The sequence below is a fragment of the Tursiops truncatus genome, chromosome 15, assembly GCF_011762595.2.
Source record: "Tursiops truncatus isolate mTurTru1 chromosome 15, mTurTru1.mat.Y, whole genome shotgun sequence".
NCBI lineage: Eukaryota > Metazoa > Chordata > Mammalia > Artiodactyla > Delphinidae > Tursiops > Tursiops truncatus.
In genome coordinates this window covers 15,133,136-15,153,135 of record NC_047048.1, presented here as the reverse complement: position 1 = coordinate 15,153,135, position 20,000 = coordinate 15,133,136, and the positions used below count along the sequence as shown (strand labels likewise).

Below are 20,000 nucleotides of genomic sequence, written 5' to 3'. Positions count from 1 at the left end.
TCCCTGAGGCTTTCTAGCTTAGCCTTTGGGAAGGGGGACGTCGATGAGTCAAGGTTGGTGAGAGTGAATTGGACTCCTGGCTGTGCCAGTGACTTGCTGTGCAGTTCTGGGTCAGTCAGCAAATACATGTCCCCTGCTAAGGGCCAGGCACTGTCCCAGGCACCAAGACAAGAGAGATGTAGTAGTCCTTGCCCTCCTAGAGCCTGGCACCAGGGACGGGGACATGGAGAACACATAATGACAAATAATTAATCTCAGAATTCTAAGTCTGTTCCCCAATCTGGATCTCAGGGTCTCTGCATAACGAGAAGATGGGGCACGACAGTTTTTAAGTGGATGACCTGGGGGCAGTCCCAATATCCCTGGTGTAATTATTAATGGTGCCCCTTCCACTCTCAGAACGTCCCAGTTTAGACAGTAAATGTACGGTCACTTTATCTTTAAAGGACATTCCTGATCTAAGCTATCAGGAGGTGACTGGCCTAATTTCAGATTGTGGATGTATTTGAAGTGCCCATGACGGGGCATTTCTCTGGATTGTTGCCCGTTGCATTGTGATTTGACTATTTTTGATGGAGGGTAAGAGATGGGAGCCACACAGAAGGCAACCAGGAAACAAAGAAGGAAAGAATGCCCTTCTCCCGGGCAGATGGGGAACCAAGGCTATGCAGGGTGGGTATCAAGATCCCAAGAAGTCAGGGGTCCAGAGGAGAAGGGGCTTCTCTGACTGTCCCTTTCACCTCCCCTTCCCAAATTCCTCAGTCCTGGCTTCTTATCATGGATTCAATTTGGATGTGGAGGAGCCCATGGTCTTCCAAGAGGATGGAGCCGGCTTTGGGCAGAGCGTGGTCCAGTTTGGCAGATCTAGGTAGGCTCCGCCCACTTCCCCAGCTCCACTCCCTTGGCCTGCAGGCAGGTGGCTGCATGTGGCAGCCCAGGAGGTTCCCTGGAGGAAGGGCAGCATGGGCGAGGAGCCTGTACATGACACCACTGACTACTGACCCCTGGCATGAGCTGGGCAAGGACAGGGTCAGCCGTGCCCAGCCTGCCCAGTCCTTAAGAGTCTGTGCTGGCCCTGTGAGGATCCCCGTGCATGAAGGAGTGTGACACCAAATAGCAAATAGGAAACACCAGGACAGGCAGAGAGGGAGGCACTGCAGAAGAAAGGGGGAAACACTTTTTTCCAATGACAAGAGACCCCGCATTTTTATTTTGCACTGGGACCAGCAAATTATATACCTGCCCTCCCTCCAGAAGTGCACACTCTTGGGTCCCAGAGACAGGGACCCAAGGAGTTGAAGTCACAGTGTGATGCAAGCGTAGCCAAAGTCTGGGAGGCAGAAGAAGGGAGACCTCAAACCCAGGAGGGAATTCCAGGAGGACTTCACAGAGGAGGTGGCATTGGCAAAGAGCCTGAGAGCACAGGACAGTTCACTTGGCCAAGAGGGAGCGCACAGAGGCCACTGGGTTCTAAATGTACATCCCTCCTCCTTCCTCACCCTGCTGGCAGGCTGGGGATGTGGAAGCAAGTGCCAGGAGCCAGAGTTTTTTTTTTCTTTGTTTGTTTGTGTTGAAATATAACACAGAGACTGAAATGCACAAATCCCAAATCCAACTCAATGAATTTTTCATATGTGTGTACCCAGGTAAACACCACCTACATCAAGATGTAGAACCTCTCCAGCCCCCTCGCGCGTGGGTTCCCTTGGGACTCTCCCGATCACACAACACTGAACAAATCCAAAGAGAGCCTCTGTCCCACTTACCATCACCACCAATTTGTGTTGGGGCCCTATTTTTTAAAAAAAATGAATATAAAACTCTTGATTGACTGCTGTTCACCAGTATTTACAGTAAAGTAAATAATATATATTGGATGATATTCTGATTGCTACAAAGTTACTGTTTTTCCTTGTTTCTGCTGAGTTGTTACCCAAATACGGGAAGACTGAGCCCACGTCTAAGGAATTGGAGGGTGAAGAAAGACATGCAGATCAATAGTCTAAGACTAAAAGTTGATTCACACATTTGTGCCAGCAGGTCCCAAACGGCTGCATCTCCAGCATCTGATTCAGTTTCATCCTCAAGCCTTAGACAAACAGGGATTTCAGGTTTCCATAAAAGAAATGACTCTCTAGAAGGAATCTTGTTAAATGACAATTTAACAAGACTTGCTTGGCTAATTAGTTAAAGTACACTAGTATTTGTCTAGTTTCCTCATCTGAGTAGCGAGGTTGTTGGTAGTGAGAACAATTTTCCAAATTAAAAAATTCTTTCCTCTCAAGGAATTTTGCAAATAAATGGGTGCATTTATATGACTGCAGACATAGATGTGACTTCTGATACAGCTGCTTAAAATGGTCCAATTTAAATTGTTTATCTTATATTTAAATTGTCCAATTAATTACAGAATTATCTATTTGGTTTCAAAAGCTTATGGCTTCGGGACATTTTTCCGCTTTTTCTATTTGAGGTGACTTATTTCTTGGGTGGCTCCGAATGACGGCTCCTAGGAAACAAATTGCGCTGACCTGTGGCTGGGAAATGCTGTTTTTGTTCTGAATAGTATTATTTTGGGTGAATGTTAAAATACACACACACACACACACACACACACACAAACCATTTGCATACACAAACACACATATATTTATGTATACACACACACATACACAAACAAATAAACAAAAAGCCCAGCGCGGCCTTTCAACATACGTGGGTTAGACTCGGGCCCTGATTTTTTTTTTTTGGTTTTTTTTTTGGTTTTTTTTTTTGGTTTTTTTTTGGGGGGCCTTGATTTTTAATAGCCTCACATGTGGCCGAAGCCAAGAGCTCCCCTCATGAAGTCTCACTTCCCCGTGGCACTTCTTCACCCGAAGCGCCTTGTGCCCCAACCCGTGTCTGTCCTGGTTGTGCCTCCGGACTCGTGGTGGGAGCCCCCCTGGAGGTGGTCGCAGTCAACAAAACAGGACGTTTGTACGACTGCCTGTCTGCCACCGGCTTGTGTCGGCCCATCTTGCTGAATAGTGAGTGACTCGCCCCAGGAATCAGGGTCTTCAACCCTCCTACACCAGACCGCCCCCTCCTCAGCCTCCAGCTCGGACTGTCGCCCCAAACGAGGGTGTGCCCTTGAGTGTGACCCTGTGTGTCTGTCCTCTCAGCACCCCCAGAGGCCGTGAACACGTCCTTGGGCCTGTCCCTGGTGGCCTCCACCGAGCTCTCCTGGCTGCTGGTGAGGGTTTCTGGGTCCCAGGAGGGTCTCAAGGGAGGAACAGGGGCCAGAGGAGGCTGAGGCTGGGCGAGAAGGAGGGGAAGCGTTCTGGGGGCCCCCTCGCCCACACAGGCCTCTGTCCCCAGGCCTGTGGCCCGACCATGCACAGAGCCTGTGGGGAGAACATGTATGCAAAAAGCGCTTGCCTCCTGCTGGGCTGCCACCTGCAGATCACCTGGACGGCCCCCGCCACCCTAAGGTCCCCTAGAGACAGCAGTTCCACGTGGAGCACGTGCTGGCACTCATGCGTGCAGAACATGAAGCCTGGGTCTCGGCCTCTTGGGCCTCCTGTGTGCAGGTCCCTTCCCAGAGGCCTCAGCAAGCACAGGAGGGGCTGGGGGCATGGGCTGGCCTGGCAGGAGGGGTAGCTCATGGCAGGAGCCCTAAGCCGGCCAAGCGGTAATGGCTCTGATGGGGCAGGAGGGAGTCCAGCTCTTGCAGGAGGCATGAGGGCCCTACATTTGCCAACAGGTGCAGGGATGCCTCCTGGTTTCCAGAGGAAGGGCCTTGGGGGGGTGAAAATGTGTGGTGAGGACGATAGATCCAAGAATCCAAGAGGGAAGCAGTCCTGGGTCATTCACTGCTGAACTGCCAGGACCGCCCCCAGACTCACTCCTCCCCTTCCAAGGGGAGCAAATGACCCAGCCATGGGGAGTGTGAGGCACAGTTTTGCAGCACTGATGTCATCCACAGAGAATGGTGACTGGGGGCCCTGCCGTGGCTTCTCTCTGAGAGTCTGTCTTTACAAGTTCATCTTCTGTGTCCTTGGGCAAGTGGTTTCTTTCGCTGGGCCTTAGTTTCCTCATTGGTAAAATGGAGCTTAATAATCAAGGTGGCTATTAGGATTAAAAAATTTAATACACATAAAGTGCTTAGACTCCTTTCTGGCACATGTATGTGATCGCCATTATGACTGATTTTCTAGCTGAAGACCATGTGTTCCGTCTAGGAGGAAGATACAGATGAACTGGCCCATCTGTGGCATCAGAGGGAATAGTGGGCCCCAAATGAGATCCAGGGACCACTCAAGGCATGATGTGAACCAGAGAAACCATGACGCCAGCCTTGGTGGGCTTTTAGCAGAAAGCGAAACAGCAGCAGAAAGAGGCCCCAGATCAAATTGTGAGAGCAGAGTCTATAGAGGGGACAGAGAGAGTGGAAAAGACTCTTGTGGGTACCAGGCCCCACCTGGGATGTCTGTGCAGCCAGACATTTACTAGATGGTAAATGTCTTTTCCTAGATGTTTCTGGGGCTCATGAGGTGGGATGCTTGATGAAAATGGGACACAGATGTGTAAAACTGGTCCAGACGAGGCAGGTTTGAATAGATTTGGCAAGACTGTGTGCCAGGCGGTACTGGGTACTGGGTTCTGGGTGTGCATCACCTTATAGCATCCTCTCAAGATCCTTGTGGAGCCCAGGATGATCCCCATTTGAGAGAGAAAACTGAGGCTCAGAGAGATGAGTTTCCACTTTAGGAAGTGGCAGAGCCCAGAGCTTGAGCCAACCTTGCCTGATTGGCTCAGTTCTTTTTCAGAAGGCCATTCAGCTACAGCCAGCTGCCTGCTATGGGAAGCCCAGTGGATGCAATAAAAGAAGCAAGAAACAGAAGTAACATTGCGAGGGTGCTGGCCCCAGGCCTAGTCTGAGAGAGCATGTGGGGGTGGTTTTGTGATGCAGCTAAAAATGTGGGCCCAAGTACAAGACGTGGTGGCAGGGAACGCCAGCTACCCAGCTGTCGGGGACAGATCAAGGGTGAGAAGGGGAGCACCTGAGGGCTTCTTGGCCTGCTGTGTCGGTGGCTGGATTTCCTGGTCTTCAAGGAAGCAGGGAGGGAAGTGATCTTCCGTTTCTTCTGGGCACTGGTGATGTTGGTTGAGTAGGTGGGATGGGTGAGGAGTGAGGAGATGGGAGAAGGCATTCTGCTTCAGTGCCCTGAGGCAGGGTACCACAGCTCAGCATCACACCTCATAGCTGCGGTGGTCTGATCTCCCAGCACCCTGGGACCAACACAGGATGTGGGGTGCTGGTGGAGGCATCAACCGGGTTTTGCACGCAGGCCACAAGCCCCTATGTAAGTCTGGGGACAACCTGAAATGTTTTTTTTGTTCATTTACGTATGATGTGTCTTTCCATTACGGTGTGGACTCCACAAGGGCAGGGACGAGATCTTTTTGTTTTGTTTTTTGTTTTTTGCCGTATGCGGGCCTCTCACTTCTGTGGCCTCTCCCGTTGCAGAGCACAGGCTCTGGACGCGCAGGCTCAGCGGCCATGGCTCACGGGCCCAGCCGCTCCACGGCATGTGGGATCTTCCCGGACCAGGGCACGAATCCGTGTCCCCTGCATCGACAGGCGGACTCTCAACCACTGTGCCACCAGGGAAGCCCACGAGATCTTTTTTAAAGCTATGGTCTTCAATCCGTTTTCCCCAGAGATAGACTTAGAGGCTCACCTGGGAATGTTCTCGGGAGCAACCCTTATGAGAGTGTGAGGGGAGCAGGACTTGGCAGACGGAGAGGGTACATTGTGAGAGGCCTCAGCTGCCCCACGGAGAGCTCAGAGCATGGCCGGATATGGGTTGCCCGCAGGAGCAGGAGGTGACCTTGGGCAAGGCACCTCCCTTTTGAGTGGGGTGACACTTAGGGAGGAACTCTGCTGGAAGCCATCAACGCCAACTTCCTGCAGCTGGGAATGAGCGCCTCCATCCTGGTGGGGGGCAGGTCTTGGTGGCACACCTTAGCATCCGCTGCAGGTGTGTCCTTGGGCCTAGAACAATGCCTGGCATGTGGTGATGATGGTGATAACAGTTACCCCTCATGGGGTGCCAGGCCCTGTCTTAAGCACTTTATGTACATATTCATTCTTTTTATCTTTGCAATAATCCCATGTGGTAGGCACTACTATCACCCATTTTACAGATGGGGAAAACTGAAGCCCAGTGAAGTTATGTAACTTGCCTGCATTCACCACTAAGAGGTGGGAAGAGGTGGGATTCGAGCCCAGGCATGCTGGTTCCAGGATGCACATTCTGAACCGCTTCGCTAAATTGCCTTCCACTGAGCCCCACAGTATCCCTGGTGGTGTATTCAATAAATATTCGTTGACTAAATGAGTTAGGAACCCACCCGGGCCCCACCCTCTACTTCTTCCTCCCCTTTTGTAGGCCTTGTGGAGGGAGGGGAGCAACAGGGATTCTGCTGAAGGGAGAAGGGACTTGGCCAACAGATTTGGACCTCCTCATTGGAGGGCGTCAGAAACTGGGTGGGCCAGGGGGTCTTGGCATCCCTACGCCAAGGACGGCCCCCTGGCTCTGTGGAGCAGAAAGGGTTTCTGGGTCCCAGGAAGTGGCTGGGACCTGCCCATGCATTTCTGATTCCTCCCTCCCTCTCTGCAGAGTGTCCAAATCAAGAGATAGACGTTGTCTTCCTGATTGACGGCTCTGGCAGCATTGACCGAAATGACTTTGAACGGATGAAGAACTTTGTCAGAGCCGTGATGGACCAGTACAAGGGCACCCACACACTGGTGAAGGCTGGGCCCCCGAGGCCTGGGGATTGGGATCAGGGAGGGTCTACCTCTGGGAGGGCCAACCTGGGAGGGGGCCTGGCATTGCTGGGGACTGGCTCAGTGGACTTGTGCCATGAGGAGGCCAGGGTCCAAGGTCAAGGTATGGTCCCAGTGCAGGGCCGATTTGAGCCCTAACCTGAGGAGGTACCCCCATCACATGTACTATGTCCCTGCATGCCACAGGAAATACAACGTTTTTGCTGTTTAAATACATTGAAAGGATTATCAAATCAACTTACTGTGATATTTGACTGAAGGTAACTTGGCCAAATGATGATTTCTTTATTATGTTTTCCATGTAACTCACAATTTCTTTATCTTATTATTTTACTTCCCAGTAACCAGTGTGTGTGTGTGTGTATGTGTATATATATATATATATATATATATACAAATTCTTGAGAAGCAAGGAAATATAACCTACAAATTGATTTCATGTATCATAAATTTTTTAAAAAAACCTAAGTTTAACAAATATTGTGGTTGGCAAGGCTATTCTTTGTAAACTATGAAAGAAACATTATTTGGTTTTGATTTTCCAGTTTTCTTTTGGGGCCATTTATTTTTTTCTGGGTCTCAGTATATATTTGTCGGGCCTCAAAATCACATGGAGCATGGTTTGTAAATACAAAATTATTCCAAAATAAAAAACTTCCTAAAAAACAACTCCTGAGCCCCAGGGCCCTCTTCTTGGCCTTCACAGTTCTTGCTGATGCAATACTCAAACCTTGTGAAGACCCACTTCACCTTCAGCCAATTTCAGACCAGCCGGAGCCCTCAGAGCCTGGTGGATCCCATCGTCCAACTGAGTGGCCTGACGTTCACAGCCACAGGCACCCAGACAGTGGTGTAAGCTCCGCCCCATGCTGCCTGTGAATGAGCTGCCACCTCACTGCTACCTACTGCTGGGTCTGCACAGCCCTTCTTAGAGGTTGAGGGAGGCTCTGGGGAAAGGGGCTCACAGGGGAGCGAGGGGGCTGCAGGCAGAGTCCTCCCTGGAGTGTTTCTGGTCCCATCGCTCATTGCCATCCCCTGATCTAGGGCGGGACTCCTCTGCAGCGTGTTTCCCCTTTGCCTGGCTTTGGCTTGGCTGGACCCTGAGCCCACCTGGGCTTTGCTTCTCGGTTCCCATCCTGGCTCTCCGCTAGCTACCCGGGCCACCCTTGGAGTTACTGACTCTTTCTAAGTCTCAGGAAACTGTCCAATGAGGAAAAACTCACAACTTGGTTAGAAGGATTAAGCGAGATAACATGGGTGAGGTGTTTCCGCACAAGAAGTGCGAGATAAATGGTTGGGGATTTTATCCAAAAAATGGTGCAGCTCCTCTTTACCTCCCTGGAAGGGGCTCAGGAATTATTTCCAAGTGTCTTCTTTGTGCCTTTCTCCCCACTCAGCTCCCTTCATCCCTTCATCCTCTCATCCCTCATCCACTCAAGTCTCTATGTACCATGTGCCTGCCCAGAACTGGGGGCTAGGTGGTCCAGGAAGAAAATGGCTTAGGTCGTGGGACCACAGTGGAATGTGTGGTTCCCATGGGAAAAAACTGGGTAGAATGTCTGGGATCCTTGACTTCCTGCACACCCTTGGGCACTGCCCTGGGGATGGTGCTGGAGAAATATTGAAAAAGGGATGATCTCTCCAAAGGCACTCTCTTTACTTTTGGGTGGCTTTTCTGCCTTGAACACTGACCTGTTGGGACTGGACAACCAGGAAGAAAGCCTCTGTCTCTTGAGTTGAAAGTCACACAGGAGAGGCATCTCTCCCAGTCCCTAAAGCTCCTCCCAGCAGTGGGCGATGGTGTAGTTCTCATCAAAATCCATCCTCTCCCATCACCTCCCTGCTCCCTAGAGCCAAGCCCAGCTCTGCCACTGACTGGGTGGTTGCTGTGTTTTGTTTTTTTTTTTCTTTTAGAAGTTTCATTACAAAAAAGACAAAAAGGCAACAACATTAAGGAAAGTTTTGAAAAAAAAAAAAGAAATATTACCTACAGTTCCTCTAGCCAACCATCTTGCAGTATTTTGGCAACAAGAAAGAATAAGTACAAATGAATAAATAAATCCTACTCTCAAAAAGCACAGTGTCATTTCCATCCTTGTCTTTATTTAGACATATTTTATATAGTCACAATCAGGGCAGAAACTATCTTCATCCTGCCATTTTTTTCCATCTGTTCCATAAACCTGTTCCATGCTTCTCTACAGCTTTTATTGTTTTCCTTTGAAATGGCTGTGTACTTTTCCACCAAGGGGCTGGGTCATGATTTGCTAAACCCCTTCCCTAACATGGGACATTTAGGCTGCTTCAGTATTATATCTGGTGTGTGTATGTTATTTGGTGCATATGTGTGTGTGTGTGTGTGTGTGTGTGTTTGTGTGTGTTTATTCTGAGTTTGTAGAACTGCATGAACATATATGTTACATTTTTAATCATTTGTAATAGCTACCATAGAATTAATGCTTACCTGTAGGCCAGTCACTGTTGGAAAAGCTTCACCTCATTTGACCCTCAGGATAACCTGATACTATTTGTCTCAGTTATTTATTGCTGCCTGCCAAACCGCTCCCAAATTTAGTGGCTTAAACAACGCCCCTTTTGTTACTACTTTTCATGATCCTGGGGCTCAGCTCTTCTCAGGTGGGGTCTCTCACGTGGCTGTGGCCACGTGGCACCTGAGGCTGGACTATGAGAGCTTCATCCACGTGGTTGCTGCCTTGGCAGGATTGGCTGGAAGGCTGGGCTCAGCTGGGGAGGCTGGGCCTCTCTCTTCATGTGGCCGCTGCACGGGGTGCCTCTAACAGGTTGGCTAGACTTCTCTCATGGCGGCTCAGGGCTCCGCAAAGTGCAAAAGCTACCAAGGTTTCTTAGTTCCATAACTGGCACAGGGTCACTTCTGTTGCATGTTGCTGATTAAAGGGAGTCACAGGCCGGGCTCAATACGGGAAAGGAACCGGGCGTGGCTCACGGGGGGCCATCTTTGGAGACCAGCTATGGTACAATTATTGCTCTCATCTTGCATGGAGAGAAGCAAAGGCGCAGAGAGGTGAAGTAACTTGCCTTGTTGCCTCCTGGGAATGAGGTTCTGTAGTGGATGGAACTTTAGGAACAAGGAATATGAGTACCTTTGTTCTCAGTCTCACTAATGATTGTCAGTATGTATCCATGTCTTAACATACCTGAGTCTCAGGGCGCCAGGACTCCCCAGTCTTTCCAGAGGAGCTTCTAGTGCTGCAAATGATTTCTTCCCAGAATCTCAGTAGAATCACCCCCCTTTTCTTCCTCGATAGGAAAGAACTATTTCGCAGTAAGAATGGGGCCCGTAAAACTTCCAAGACCCCCTGAAATACAGCGACGTCATCCCCCAGGCAGACAGAGCCCGCATCGTCCGCTATGCCGTTGGGGTGCGTCCCCTTCCTCATGGCTCCCCCAGACTCAGCCTGCACCTCCCCCAGGCAGAAGGGCTGGCTGGCTCCTCCTCCTCGGCTGCCTCTCTGCCACAGGTGGGAGATGCTTTCCAGGATCCCACTACAAGGCAGGAGCTGAACATCATTGGCTCAGTGCCTTCGGAGGACCATGTGTTCAAGGTGGACAACTTAGCGGCACTCAGCAACACCCAGAAGCAGCTGCAGGAGATCTTTGCAGTCGAGGGTAAATGGGGCATGACCTTGGGTCTCGGAATTGAAAGAGTCGCGAGTTGTGCCCCTCAGTCCTGAAGGTTCACCCTGCTCATAGCTCACCCCAAATTGTTCCCCAGAACCCAAGCCCCAGACCACATTCTCCTCTTTCTGCTCTGAATCTTCATGGTCTCAAGGTCTCCGGGAGCCCGATTGACCTGTTTGCCCACAGGAACGCAGTCAAAGACAAGTCGCTCCTTCCAGCATGAGATGTCTCAAGAAGGCTTCAGTTCCGTCCTCACAACGGTGAGTGGAGTGTGTGCTCGATTAACGAGTATCAGGCACCAGCCCTGTGTTGGGAGCTGGGAACCAGAATAAACAAGAACGCAGACCCTGTCCTCAAGCTCACCATCTAGTCCGGGAGAGACACACAGGCAGTGTATGTAGGTACAGAGAACAGGATAGCAGAGGTTCCTCCTCTCCTGGATCGCATAACTAGTGGGAGGCGGTGACAAACGACAAACAAACGAAAGACTTTCAGGTTGTGCTAAGCATTGGGATAGAGAAAGAGAGGTGTCAGAGGAGGCCTAAGGAGTAACAGCTGAGGCTGAATGATGAGAAAGGGCGAGGCCTGGAAAAATATGGCGAGAGATTGCTCCAGGTAGAGGAAAAAGCAAGTGCAAAGGTCCTGAGTCAGGAACAAGGTTACTGTACGAGAGAGATAGAAGGGCCAGCACAGCTGGAGCAGAGTGAGCTAGGGGCAGCGCGGAGAGAGGGTGGGAGAGATGGGAAAGACCAGCCCGTGCAGACCAAAGAAGTGACAATATAGACAGACAATTGTCTGAAAGTAGATGTGTGTTCAAAATATCCAGAGAGATTTGCTTCAGAATAACTTTGAGGGCAATTGAGGGGGACGTAGACGTGGAACAAGGTTTGTCATGAGTTAATCACTGATGCTGGGTCACGGGTTCTTACGGATTCATTACACATTTCTTTCAACTGTTAATGTCCTAAATTAGCCATAAGCAAAAGTTTGCAAAGGCAATAAGCATTCAGAGGAGGAAATGCCAATCCCTTCCTGAGGGAGCCTAGGAAGACCTCGCAGAGCTGACTTAGAGGCTGACTCTTCCAGAGAGAGGAGCTGCGTCCCAGAAAGAGGAGAGAGGAGCGTCCAGGCCAGAGGCTTGGTGTATTTTGGAACAGAGTGTCACTGCGCAGGCTCGACTGGGAAGGATCCTAAATGCCACCCTCAGGAGCTGGTGGGCAGTGAGCCTCCATGGTTTGCCAGCAGGGTGGTGGCTGCACGTTTGGGTTGGAAGAAACCCAACTCTGGGGCAGTAGATGAAACAGAGGAAAGCAAGCTAGGAGGCAGGAAGGGCAGTGGGTGAGAGGCGCTGGGGTGACCGTGATGGCGGCAGTGGGGACGGACTGAGAGATGTAGGAATCAGGGACACGGAGGCTGCTGGTGAGAGCCAGGGAAGAGCAAAGAGAATTCCACATGATGGGCGGAGTCAGTGGCAGCCATTGCTTCTGAATAGGCTGTCTTCTTCTTCTTCCCACCTGCTCTGGAATCCTTTCCTCCCAGGATGGACCAGTTCTGGGGGCTGTGGGGAGCTTCAGCTGGTCTGGAGGTGCCTTCCTGTACCCCGAAAATAGGAGCCCCACCTTCATCCACGTGTCTCAGGAGCACGCGGACATGAGTGACTCTTACCTGGGTGAGGCAAGGCTGTGGTCGGAGGGCCGGGTGGGAGACGGGCTGCCTGGGAAGGGCAGGGGCCCGGGGGTGGGGAGTGGAAGCCTCTGTGCTGAGGCCTGGTCCCCTCAGGTTACTCCACAGAGCTGGCCGTTTGGAAGGGGGTACACAGCCTGGTCCTGGGGGCCCCCCGCCATCAGCACACCGGGAAGGTTGTCATCTTCACGCAGGTGTCCGGGCAATGGAGGCTGAAGGCTGAAGTCACAGGGACCCAGGTTGGGTGTGGAGGAGGGTCTCCAGGGACAGAGAGGGAGATGAAGGGAGTGCGGGACCCAGTAGGGAGGGGCCGGTATCCGGGGAGAGGCGGGACCTGGCCCAGCGTGGGTGCAGGGGTACGCAGGATGACTCCACGCTCTGCCCTCCAGATCGGCTCCTACTTCGGGGCCTCCCTCAGCTCCGTGGACGTGGACAGAGATGGCAGCTCCGACCTGGTCCTCATCGGGGCCCCCCATTACTATGAGCAGAGCCGGGGCGGGCAGGTGTCCGTGTGCCCCTTTCCCCGGGGGGTGAGTGGCTGATGAGACCCGGGCTGGGTGGGGTCTGGGTGTGGAGGGGTCACCTGGGGTGGGACCTGACACTGTTTGTGTTCTGCAGAGGGCTAAGCGGCAGTGTGGTGCTGTCCTGCGAGGGGAGCCAGGCCACCCCTGGGGCCGCTTTGGGGCAGCTCTGACGGTGCTGGGGGATGTGAACGGGGACAGGCTGACGGACGTGGCCATCGGGGCCCCGGGAGAGCAGGAGAACCGGGGTGCTGTCTACCTGTTTCACGGAACCTCGGGACTGGGCATCAGCCCCGCCCACAGCCAGGTGAGGCCCCTCTGCTTCAGCCTCTTCTGTTCGCCTCCTCCCCGCTGTCGTAGATTCGCCTGATGCCGCCTCCTGTCACCGGCCTCGGCAGTGACCATTCCCTTCCTGCTTTCAGTGGTTTACTTTCCTGAATTTCCCCAGGCCCAGCTAAGCACAATTCTCTTTTCTCTCCTTTGCCTCCAGACTTCAGAGTGTGTGGGCAGCTTAGTAGTTAAGAGATCACAGGCCCCAGGTCAAATCCCTGACCAGCCCTGTGAGCTGCATGGCCTCAGTCAAGTGACCGATTTAGCCTCTGTGAGCCCTGGTTTCCTTCTATGAAAGGATGAGCAAATTCTATTGGCTTCTTGTAAAGATAACTCCGTGAGAGCACTAAGCACTCCATTCCTCAAATATTTATGAATGAACATACGTAATTTATGAATCAACGTGTAAACGATGAATAAATGAATCTATTATGCTCCCATCATTACGCTTTGATTTTGTCATTGGCCTGCACCTTCGTGGTGCTCATTGGACCCAAAGTGCTCTCCTCTCTGCCTGTGGACTGTGGGGTCCTCACTTTGCTTGCTCTCCCTCCTCCCCGCTCTTCAACTTCTCTACTCAGTGTCCTTTCCAAATCTTTCTTCCCCAACCTTTCCAATCCCCTTTCCTTGATTTGCACTGCTTTTATCCTTCCCTGGCCAGTGGATTGCAGGCTCCCAGCTCTCCCCCAGGCTCCAGTATTTCGGGCATTCACTGAGCGGGGGTCAGGACCTCACCCAGGATGGACTGGTGGACCTGGCCGTCGGGGCCAAGGGGCACGCGCTGCTGCTCAGGTGAAAACTCCCCTACTCTCCCCTTGCCTGCCCCTTGTGTCTGATTCACTAAGCTGCCCCCTCCCTTGTTCTCCTTCTGGGGGCCAGAGGCCCGCCCTCAGCCCCCCATGCACCCTCAGGAGCCTGCCGGTGCTGAACGTGGAAGTGGCTATGAGATTCACACCCCCGGAGGTGACAAAGTCTGTGTACCAGTGCTGGGAAGAGCTGCCCACCGCCCTGGAAGCTGGGGACGCCACAGTCTGTCTCACTATCCACAAAAGCTCACAGGACCAGCTAGGTGAGTTTCCTCCTGGTAGACCCAGACCCTCACTGCCCCCGAGAGGCCCCCAGCCCTATATCCTCAGGACAGAATGAGCCCAGGAACCCATATCTCACCTCCATGTCCACCCAGCTGTCCTCCTCCCTCCCTCTTCCCACACCCGGGCCTCTAGGTTCTGTCTCCAGGACACATCCGAGGTCTGCTCTCTCCACCGCCTTCCTCGAGGACAGGCTTCGCCTTCCCACCCACTCTGAGCTGTGCCCACGGCTATTCTTGCACGCCCCCTGCACTCTCCACAGGGAACTACAGCGATTGGTCCTAAACACTGTTTAACACCCCTCAACCGCCCCTTTCTTGCATTTATAAAGACCAGAAGTTTTGCCCACAATGACCCCATGATTTGGTCCCTCTCTGCCTTTCCAGCCTCACCTTGTCCCCTTCCCCCCTACGCCATAGACTTCTTTTCTTTTTTGGCCTGGCCATGTGGCTTGTGGGATCTCACTTCCCCCATCAGGGATTGAACCCAGGCCCTCGGCAGAGAAAGTGCAGAGTCCTAACCACTGGACCTCCAGGGAACTCCTTTTTAACTAATGTGCCAACCTCCCTCTCCCTTCTGGTCTTAGCCACTATTCCCAGAGTCTGGGATTTTCTCCTCCCCGCTTTTCACCTGACTCCTTTTCATCCTCCAGGTTGGAGCTCAGACAAGGCCCATCCAGGAAAGCATCTCTGACCCCCAGCCTGAGTTAACAAGCCCTCTTGGGTACCACTGAGGACCCCACCCTTGCATGGATCTCGCTGTGATGTTATGTCCTATGTGCTGGTCTCTGTTTCTAGGCTGTGAGCTTATGAGGGCAGGGACCATAATTCTCCACCTTCCCCACGTGTATCCCCATCACCTGGTACAGTTCATGGCCCACAGAAAGCGCTCAGCAAGTCTTTATCGCATGAAACAATGAAAACAGAACATTTGCGCTTCTCTCACTTTCCGTCTTCCATTCCCCCTTCTGCTTCAGGTGACGTCCGAAGCTCTGTCATGTATGATCTGGCGTTGGACCCAGGTGGTCTGATTTCTCGTGCCATTTCTAATGAGACCAAGAACTGGACTTTGACTCGAAGAAAAACCCTAGGGCTGGGAGAGCACTGTGACACCATGAAGCTGCTTCTACCAGTGAGGACTTTGGGTTCTGGGAAAGGGAGAGGGAGGAAGGAGCCCAAGGCTAGCCTCTGGCATCTCCACTCCCTGCTGAGTGAGGTGGGAAGGGTGGGAGCCTGCAGCTGGAGAGGGGAAAGTCGGGCCCGAGGAACCTGGCTCCACAGCGTGGATGGGGTGCTGTCTGGACAGCGGGGCATGGATGCAGCGGAGGAGAAGCCCAAGTAGTAGCAAGTAAGGAGGAGGAGAGCGGCTTCTTGAATGCCCCTTCTCCCTCAGGACTGTGTGGAGGACGTGGGGAACCCGATCATCCTGCGACTCAACTTCTTCCTGGTTGGGGAGCCCACCTCCTCATCTCAGAACCTGCGCCCTGTGCTGGCTGTGGGCTCACAGGACCGCTTCACTGCCTCTGTGAGTCTTCCGATGAAGTCCCAGGGGTGTGCTGACTTTCACTGTGTCTCCATGTGCTTAAGAGCCTACAGTGGCTCCCACCAACCACTTCAAATCTAAAATGCTTCCACCCAGTTACCACAGCCCTGCCCAGCTTGGATCCCTACACACATCCCAGCTGGTTATCCACTTCACCCCAACATAAACTCTCTGGTTCTCATTCTGCAGACCCTTCCCAACTTTTCTCATTTCTATCCATGTCGTCTTTCTTCCTTCCTCCTTTCCCTCCTTCCTTCCTTCCTTCCTTCCTTCTTTCCCTCCTTCCTTCTTTCCTTCCTTCCTTCCATTTTCACATTACAATTCCCTTATTCTTTCAGAGGAGGCACTGTCAAGGGATCATAGGTACCTAGAACTGCTCATAGTTTTCCTAGTAAGGGCACATAATAAACAGATTAAGACATTGTTTGGAAGTTGATTTTTACATCCTGCCTGCATGCCATATTTCTTATTTGGAAAACATCGCCTTCTCTCCACCTCAAAGATCTCCTCTAGTCCCCAAAGCCCCAGTCTGATCTCCCTCTCTTTTGAACACTACATTCAGCATCTGTCACCTCTTCTCTGGCCTCTTGTTGTGTCATGGTGATACCATGCCAAATACCATGTGACTGGACTCATAGCAATCTGTGTCTACTTCTGTGGCTCCTTTGGTATTGAAGGTTCCTTGAGTGCAAGAACCGTGTCCCATTCACCTGTAGTTCCCACCTTTCCTGACCCAGAACCTGTTCCATCATGGACAATCTATAATGTTTGTTGAATGGTTGTTCCAGTGTGATTTGGATTTGACTCCTCAGCTAAGCTTTCTGTTCCTTGAAGCCAAGGATCTTCTCTTATCTTCCCTTTATATTCTAACTGCCCCTCCCTCATTGCCCTACTTGCCAGTGTTTAGCACGGTGCTGGGTGCAGGGTGGGTGCTAATACTCAATGTCGATGAGTACTCCTAATGAGGGGATTGGAGATGGATTAAGACATGGATGGGAAGAGAATATACTGTTTTGCTGCAGCTCCCCTTTGAGAAGAATTGTGGGCAAGGGGACCTGAGTGTCAGCCTCAGCTTCTCAGGGTGAGTGAGCTCTATCTCCTTTTATAGCCAGACACTCAAGCTTTTGGGTCTCCCATCCTCATAGGATGAGAAGTCCTTGTGTTTCCCTTTGGCTCTCCTTCTAACAAAGAAATGCTTTTGATTGGACAGTTATCAGCCTGTAGCTCGTGAGTTCCCACAGCCCTGCCCCTGCCCCTGATTCAATTCCAATCTACTTCCTTGAGTCTCTGTCCCAGTCTTGTCCTTCCTTGTTCAGCCTGCAGACCCTGGTGGTGGGGAGCTCCCTGGAGCTTCCTCCAAGCCTAGTACCTCGCCCTGCAGGCCAGCCTGCTCTTTTGAGGATGGATATCTAAGCTAGCCACTCTGATTCCCCACATGGCGATTCTTGTGACCAGCCATATATTTATACCATAGCACCATATCCCACAATTCTTGGTTCTTCTCTGACGAACTGACCTGCTGGTGGGACACACATACTTTGCCACCACTGTGTATCCTCTTCTCTCTCTCCAAGATGCAGGCTTCCTTTAACATGAAGCCAGTTCCAGCCTTTGTGCTAAACACGAATATGCTGAATTGAAGCTACTAGATTAAGACTGAGGCTTTTCTGAGCACTCTGAAGTGGGGAGCTTGTGCCCAACAGGATATGGTCTGTCACCACACAGGGTGAAGAGAAGGTCAGGTTCTCACAAAACTCAGAGGACAGCAGAGATGTGAGAAACTGTTGGGACGGTTTTTAAGAGCCCAGGGCTGAGCAGGCCACAGGAAAGGCAAGTGTAGGGCTGCTGCTCTGGGTTCTAAAGGTTGGGGAAGGGGCCAGGCTGGGAGCACGACAAGGAGCCCCACCCACCTGGCTGAATTCCAGAGGCTTTAGGGTTGATCAGAAGCTTATAATATTGCCATGGGACAGAGTTTGCTGCTGCTGCTGCTGTGCCAATTTTCAGGGGAACTAGAGAGGGGGTTCAGGCAGTGTCATTGCCCTTCCAAATTCCATGTGTGAATTTCCCCTTCTATCCACAGGAAAACACTGAAATTTACAATAAGAGCTTACAGTCATATATACTTACGATATGCCAGGCCTTGTTTTAAGTACTTTACATGTATTTACATTTATTTAACCACTCTATTAGCTCTGTGATATAGCTATTGTAAATTTATTTATTTATTTATTTATTTTTGGCTGCGTTGGATCTTCGTTGCTGCGCACGGGCTCCCTCTAGTTGCGGCGAGCGGGGGCTACTCTTTGTTGCAGTGCGCGGGCTTCTCATTGTGGTGGCTTCTAACGTTGCGGAGCACAGGCCCCAGGCTCGCCCCGTGTGGTAGGCAGTGACCAGGCTGATCAGACAGCTCCTGATGCTAAATCTGTGATGCTGGGTGGGGGGCTTGCAAGCCTGGAGGGAGGAAGGATGGAGGTCCCTAGGCAGGCAACTGTTCCTAAGCCCATGAATGCTTCTGTATCTCACCCCTTGGAGCAGAGACTGATGAAGAAAGGGAGGGGGTTAAAGATTGGGAAACTGGGAGGAGTCTCGAACAGCCTGATACTTTCTGATCCCCAAATCAGGTGGAGATGGTGCTAGAAGAGTATGAGGTCTATAACCCCATCCCCCTCATTGTGAGCAGCTCTGTGGGAGGACTGCTGCTACTGGCTCTCATCACAGCTACACTGTACAAGGTGAGTGCTTTCATCACACTCTTGACACCACCAGCACCCAACCCCAGCCCTCCCACAAACAGGCGGGTATAGCAGGGAGAACTCAGACAGTGAAGTCAGGCAGGTCCAGGTACACATTTTCGCTCTGACTCGCTGTATAATGTCAGGCAAGTTGCTCAACCTCCCTGAGCCCCTTTCAACATTTTCGAAATGAAATAATGCCTACATCATAGAGTGACTGAAATGAGACAGACATGAGGCCAGGGTATGCAGAATCTTTGCTTTTCTGCTGTGGATGGTGTGTACGGCTACTGAGCTGGGCATAGAGAAGACACTCAGTACGTGATAGCTGTTGTTCACATAAGTGTTCTGGCACACAAATACAAGTCAGTTTGGCTTCCTTCTTCTGTCTCAGCTTCTTCCTACTCCCAACTTCCTACCCTGCCCTCTGATCCAGATTTTCTGATTTATTTCCCCTCACAGTGTGGCTTCTTCAAACGTCAATACAAAGAAATGATGGGTGACAACCCTGAAGACACTGTCACATTCAATGGGGAGTATCTCAGCGGTGAGGCCCCCAATCAGCCTTTGTCCTAAGAATCCACTTTCCCATTTAGCTGTACCCCCATGGGCTGACTTCCATGGGAGTAACTTCTGTGTAGATCTGGACTGGCCTGAGCAACTTGCCAGGTGCTAAGCCATCTTCCCAAGGCATCGAAAGGTTTTTATGTTTTTACGTATCTACCAGACTTCAGTGATGACCCACTTTTTACAGAAGCGGGCATGATGCCAGCATGAATTCTCATATGTATAAGAACTGTCACATTAAATGAGGATGTTTATAACACAGTTTCCTTGTATGAAAGAGCTCTAATCTAGGGACCTGAATGCTGTTCTAGTAAGGGGGGAGGGGCTGCTTGTGGGTACAGAAAATGTTCTCTCTTTCTCAGGTGACTGGGGCCTGTGAGCATCTTTTCTTAATGGTGCCGTGACTAGTTTCAGGAGAGGAGGGCAAAATAAGTTGTGTGTGTGTGTGTGTGTGTGTGTGTGTGTGTGTGTGTGTGTGTGTGTTTGTGTGTTGGTCATGGGTTTCAGCTTAGGCGTCAGGCTCCTTGGTAATGGCAAGTGAGCTGACTGTCCTAGGAGGTGAATGAAATGTCCAGAGCTTGTCTGAACCAACATCCCCCTTGAATGGGGTCCCCCAAAACTAGGAGAACCAGGCTTCCAGAAAGGGAACATCTAATTTCCCCCAACTAATACAGAAGACCCATTAAAGGTGGTCATAGCGAATGACCAAAATATTCCAAATCCAGAATTAGGTCATGAAGATCTACACAGAGGGCTGTAGATCCTGTGTTTGAAATCACAATTGTCTCTAGACAGCGGGAAATCACAGAGGCCCTGAATGTGTGTCAGGAAAAGAGTGGTACCTCAGGATCTGCAGCCCTGAGTCTCCACCGGGCCTCCGACGAGCTGCCTGAATTTAAGTCATTTAATCTCTGAGAATCTCATATTCCTCCTCTGGAGAAGGTGGAACCAAATTTAGACCTTGCTCCCAGAGTTACTGTGAGAAGTCAGTGTATATTAAAGCCCTTTACAGCCTAGAGCCCTAATTATTAATAGGTGAGAG

General features: G+C 51.3%; 1 protein-coding gene across 1 annotated transcript; it reads left to right on the top strand.

Annotated features, from left to right (window-relative positions):
• The first annotated feature begins 43 nt into the window (after nucleotides 1–43).
• Nucleotides 44–19,559, top strand: LOC101320072 (integrin alpha-D). Its single transcript, XM_033840138.2, is given in 23 exon segments — nucleotides 44–53; nucleotides 763–867; nucleotides 2,922–3,026; nucleotides 3,162–3,232; nucleotides 3,358–3,466; nucleotides 6,663–6,796; nucleotides 7,542–7,687; nucleotides 10,123–10,157; nucleotides 10,160–10,236; nucleotides 10,336–10,483; nucleotides 10,682–10,755; nucleotides 12,035–12,164; nucleotides 12,275–12,417; nucleotides 12,568–12,708; nucleotides 12,797–13,006; nucleotides 13,691–13,821; nucleotides 13,941–14,098; nucleotides 15,094–15,248; nucleotides 15,510–15,641; nucleotides 16,682–16,740; nucleotides 16,976–17,024; nucleotides 18,281–18,391; nucleotides 18,854–19,559. Coding segments are annotated over 23 exon segments (2,547 nt in total). The 3' UTR covers nucleotides 18,968–19,559.
• The last annotated feature ends 441 nt before the right edge of the window (nucleotides 19,560–20,000 follow it).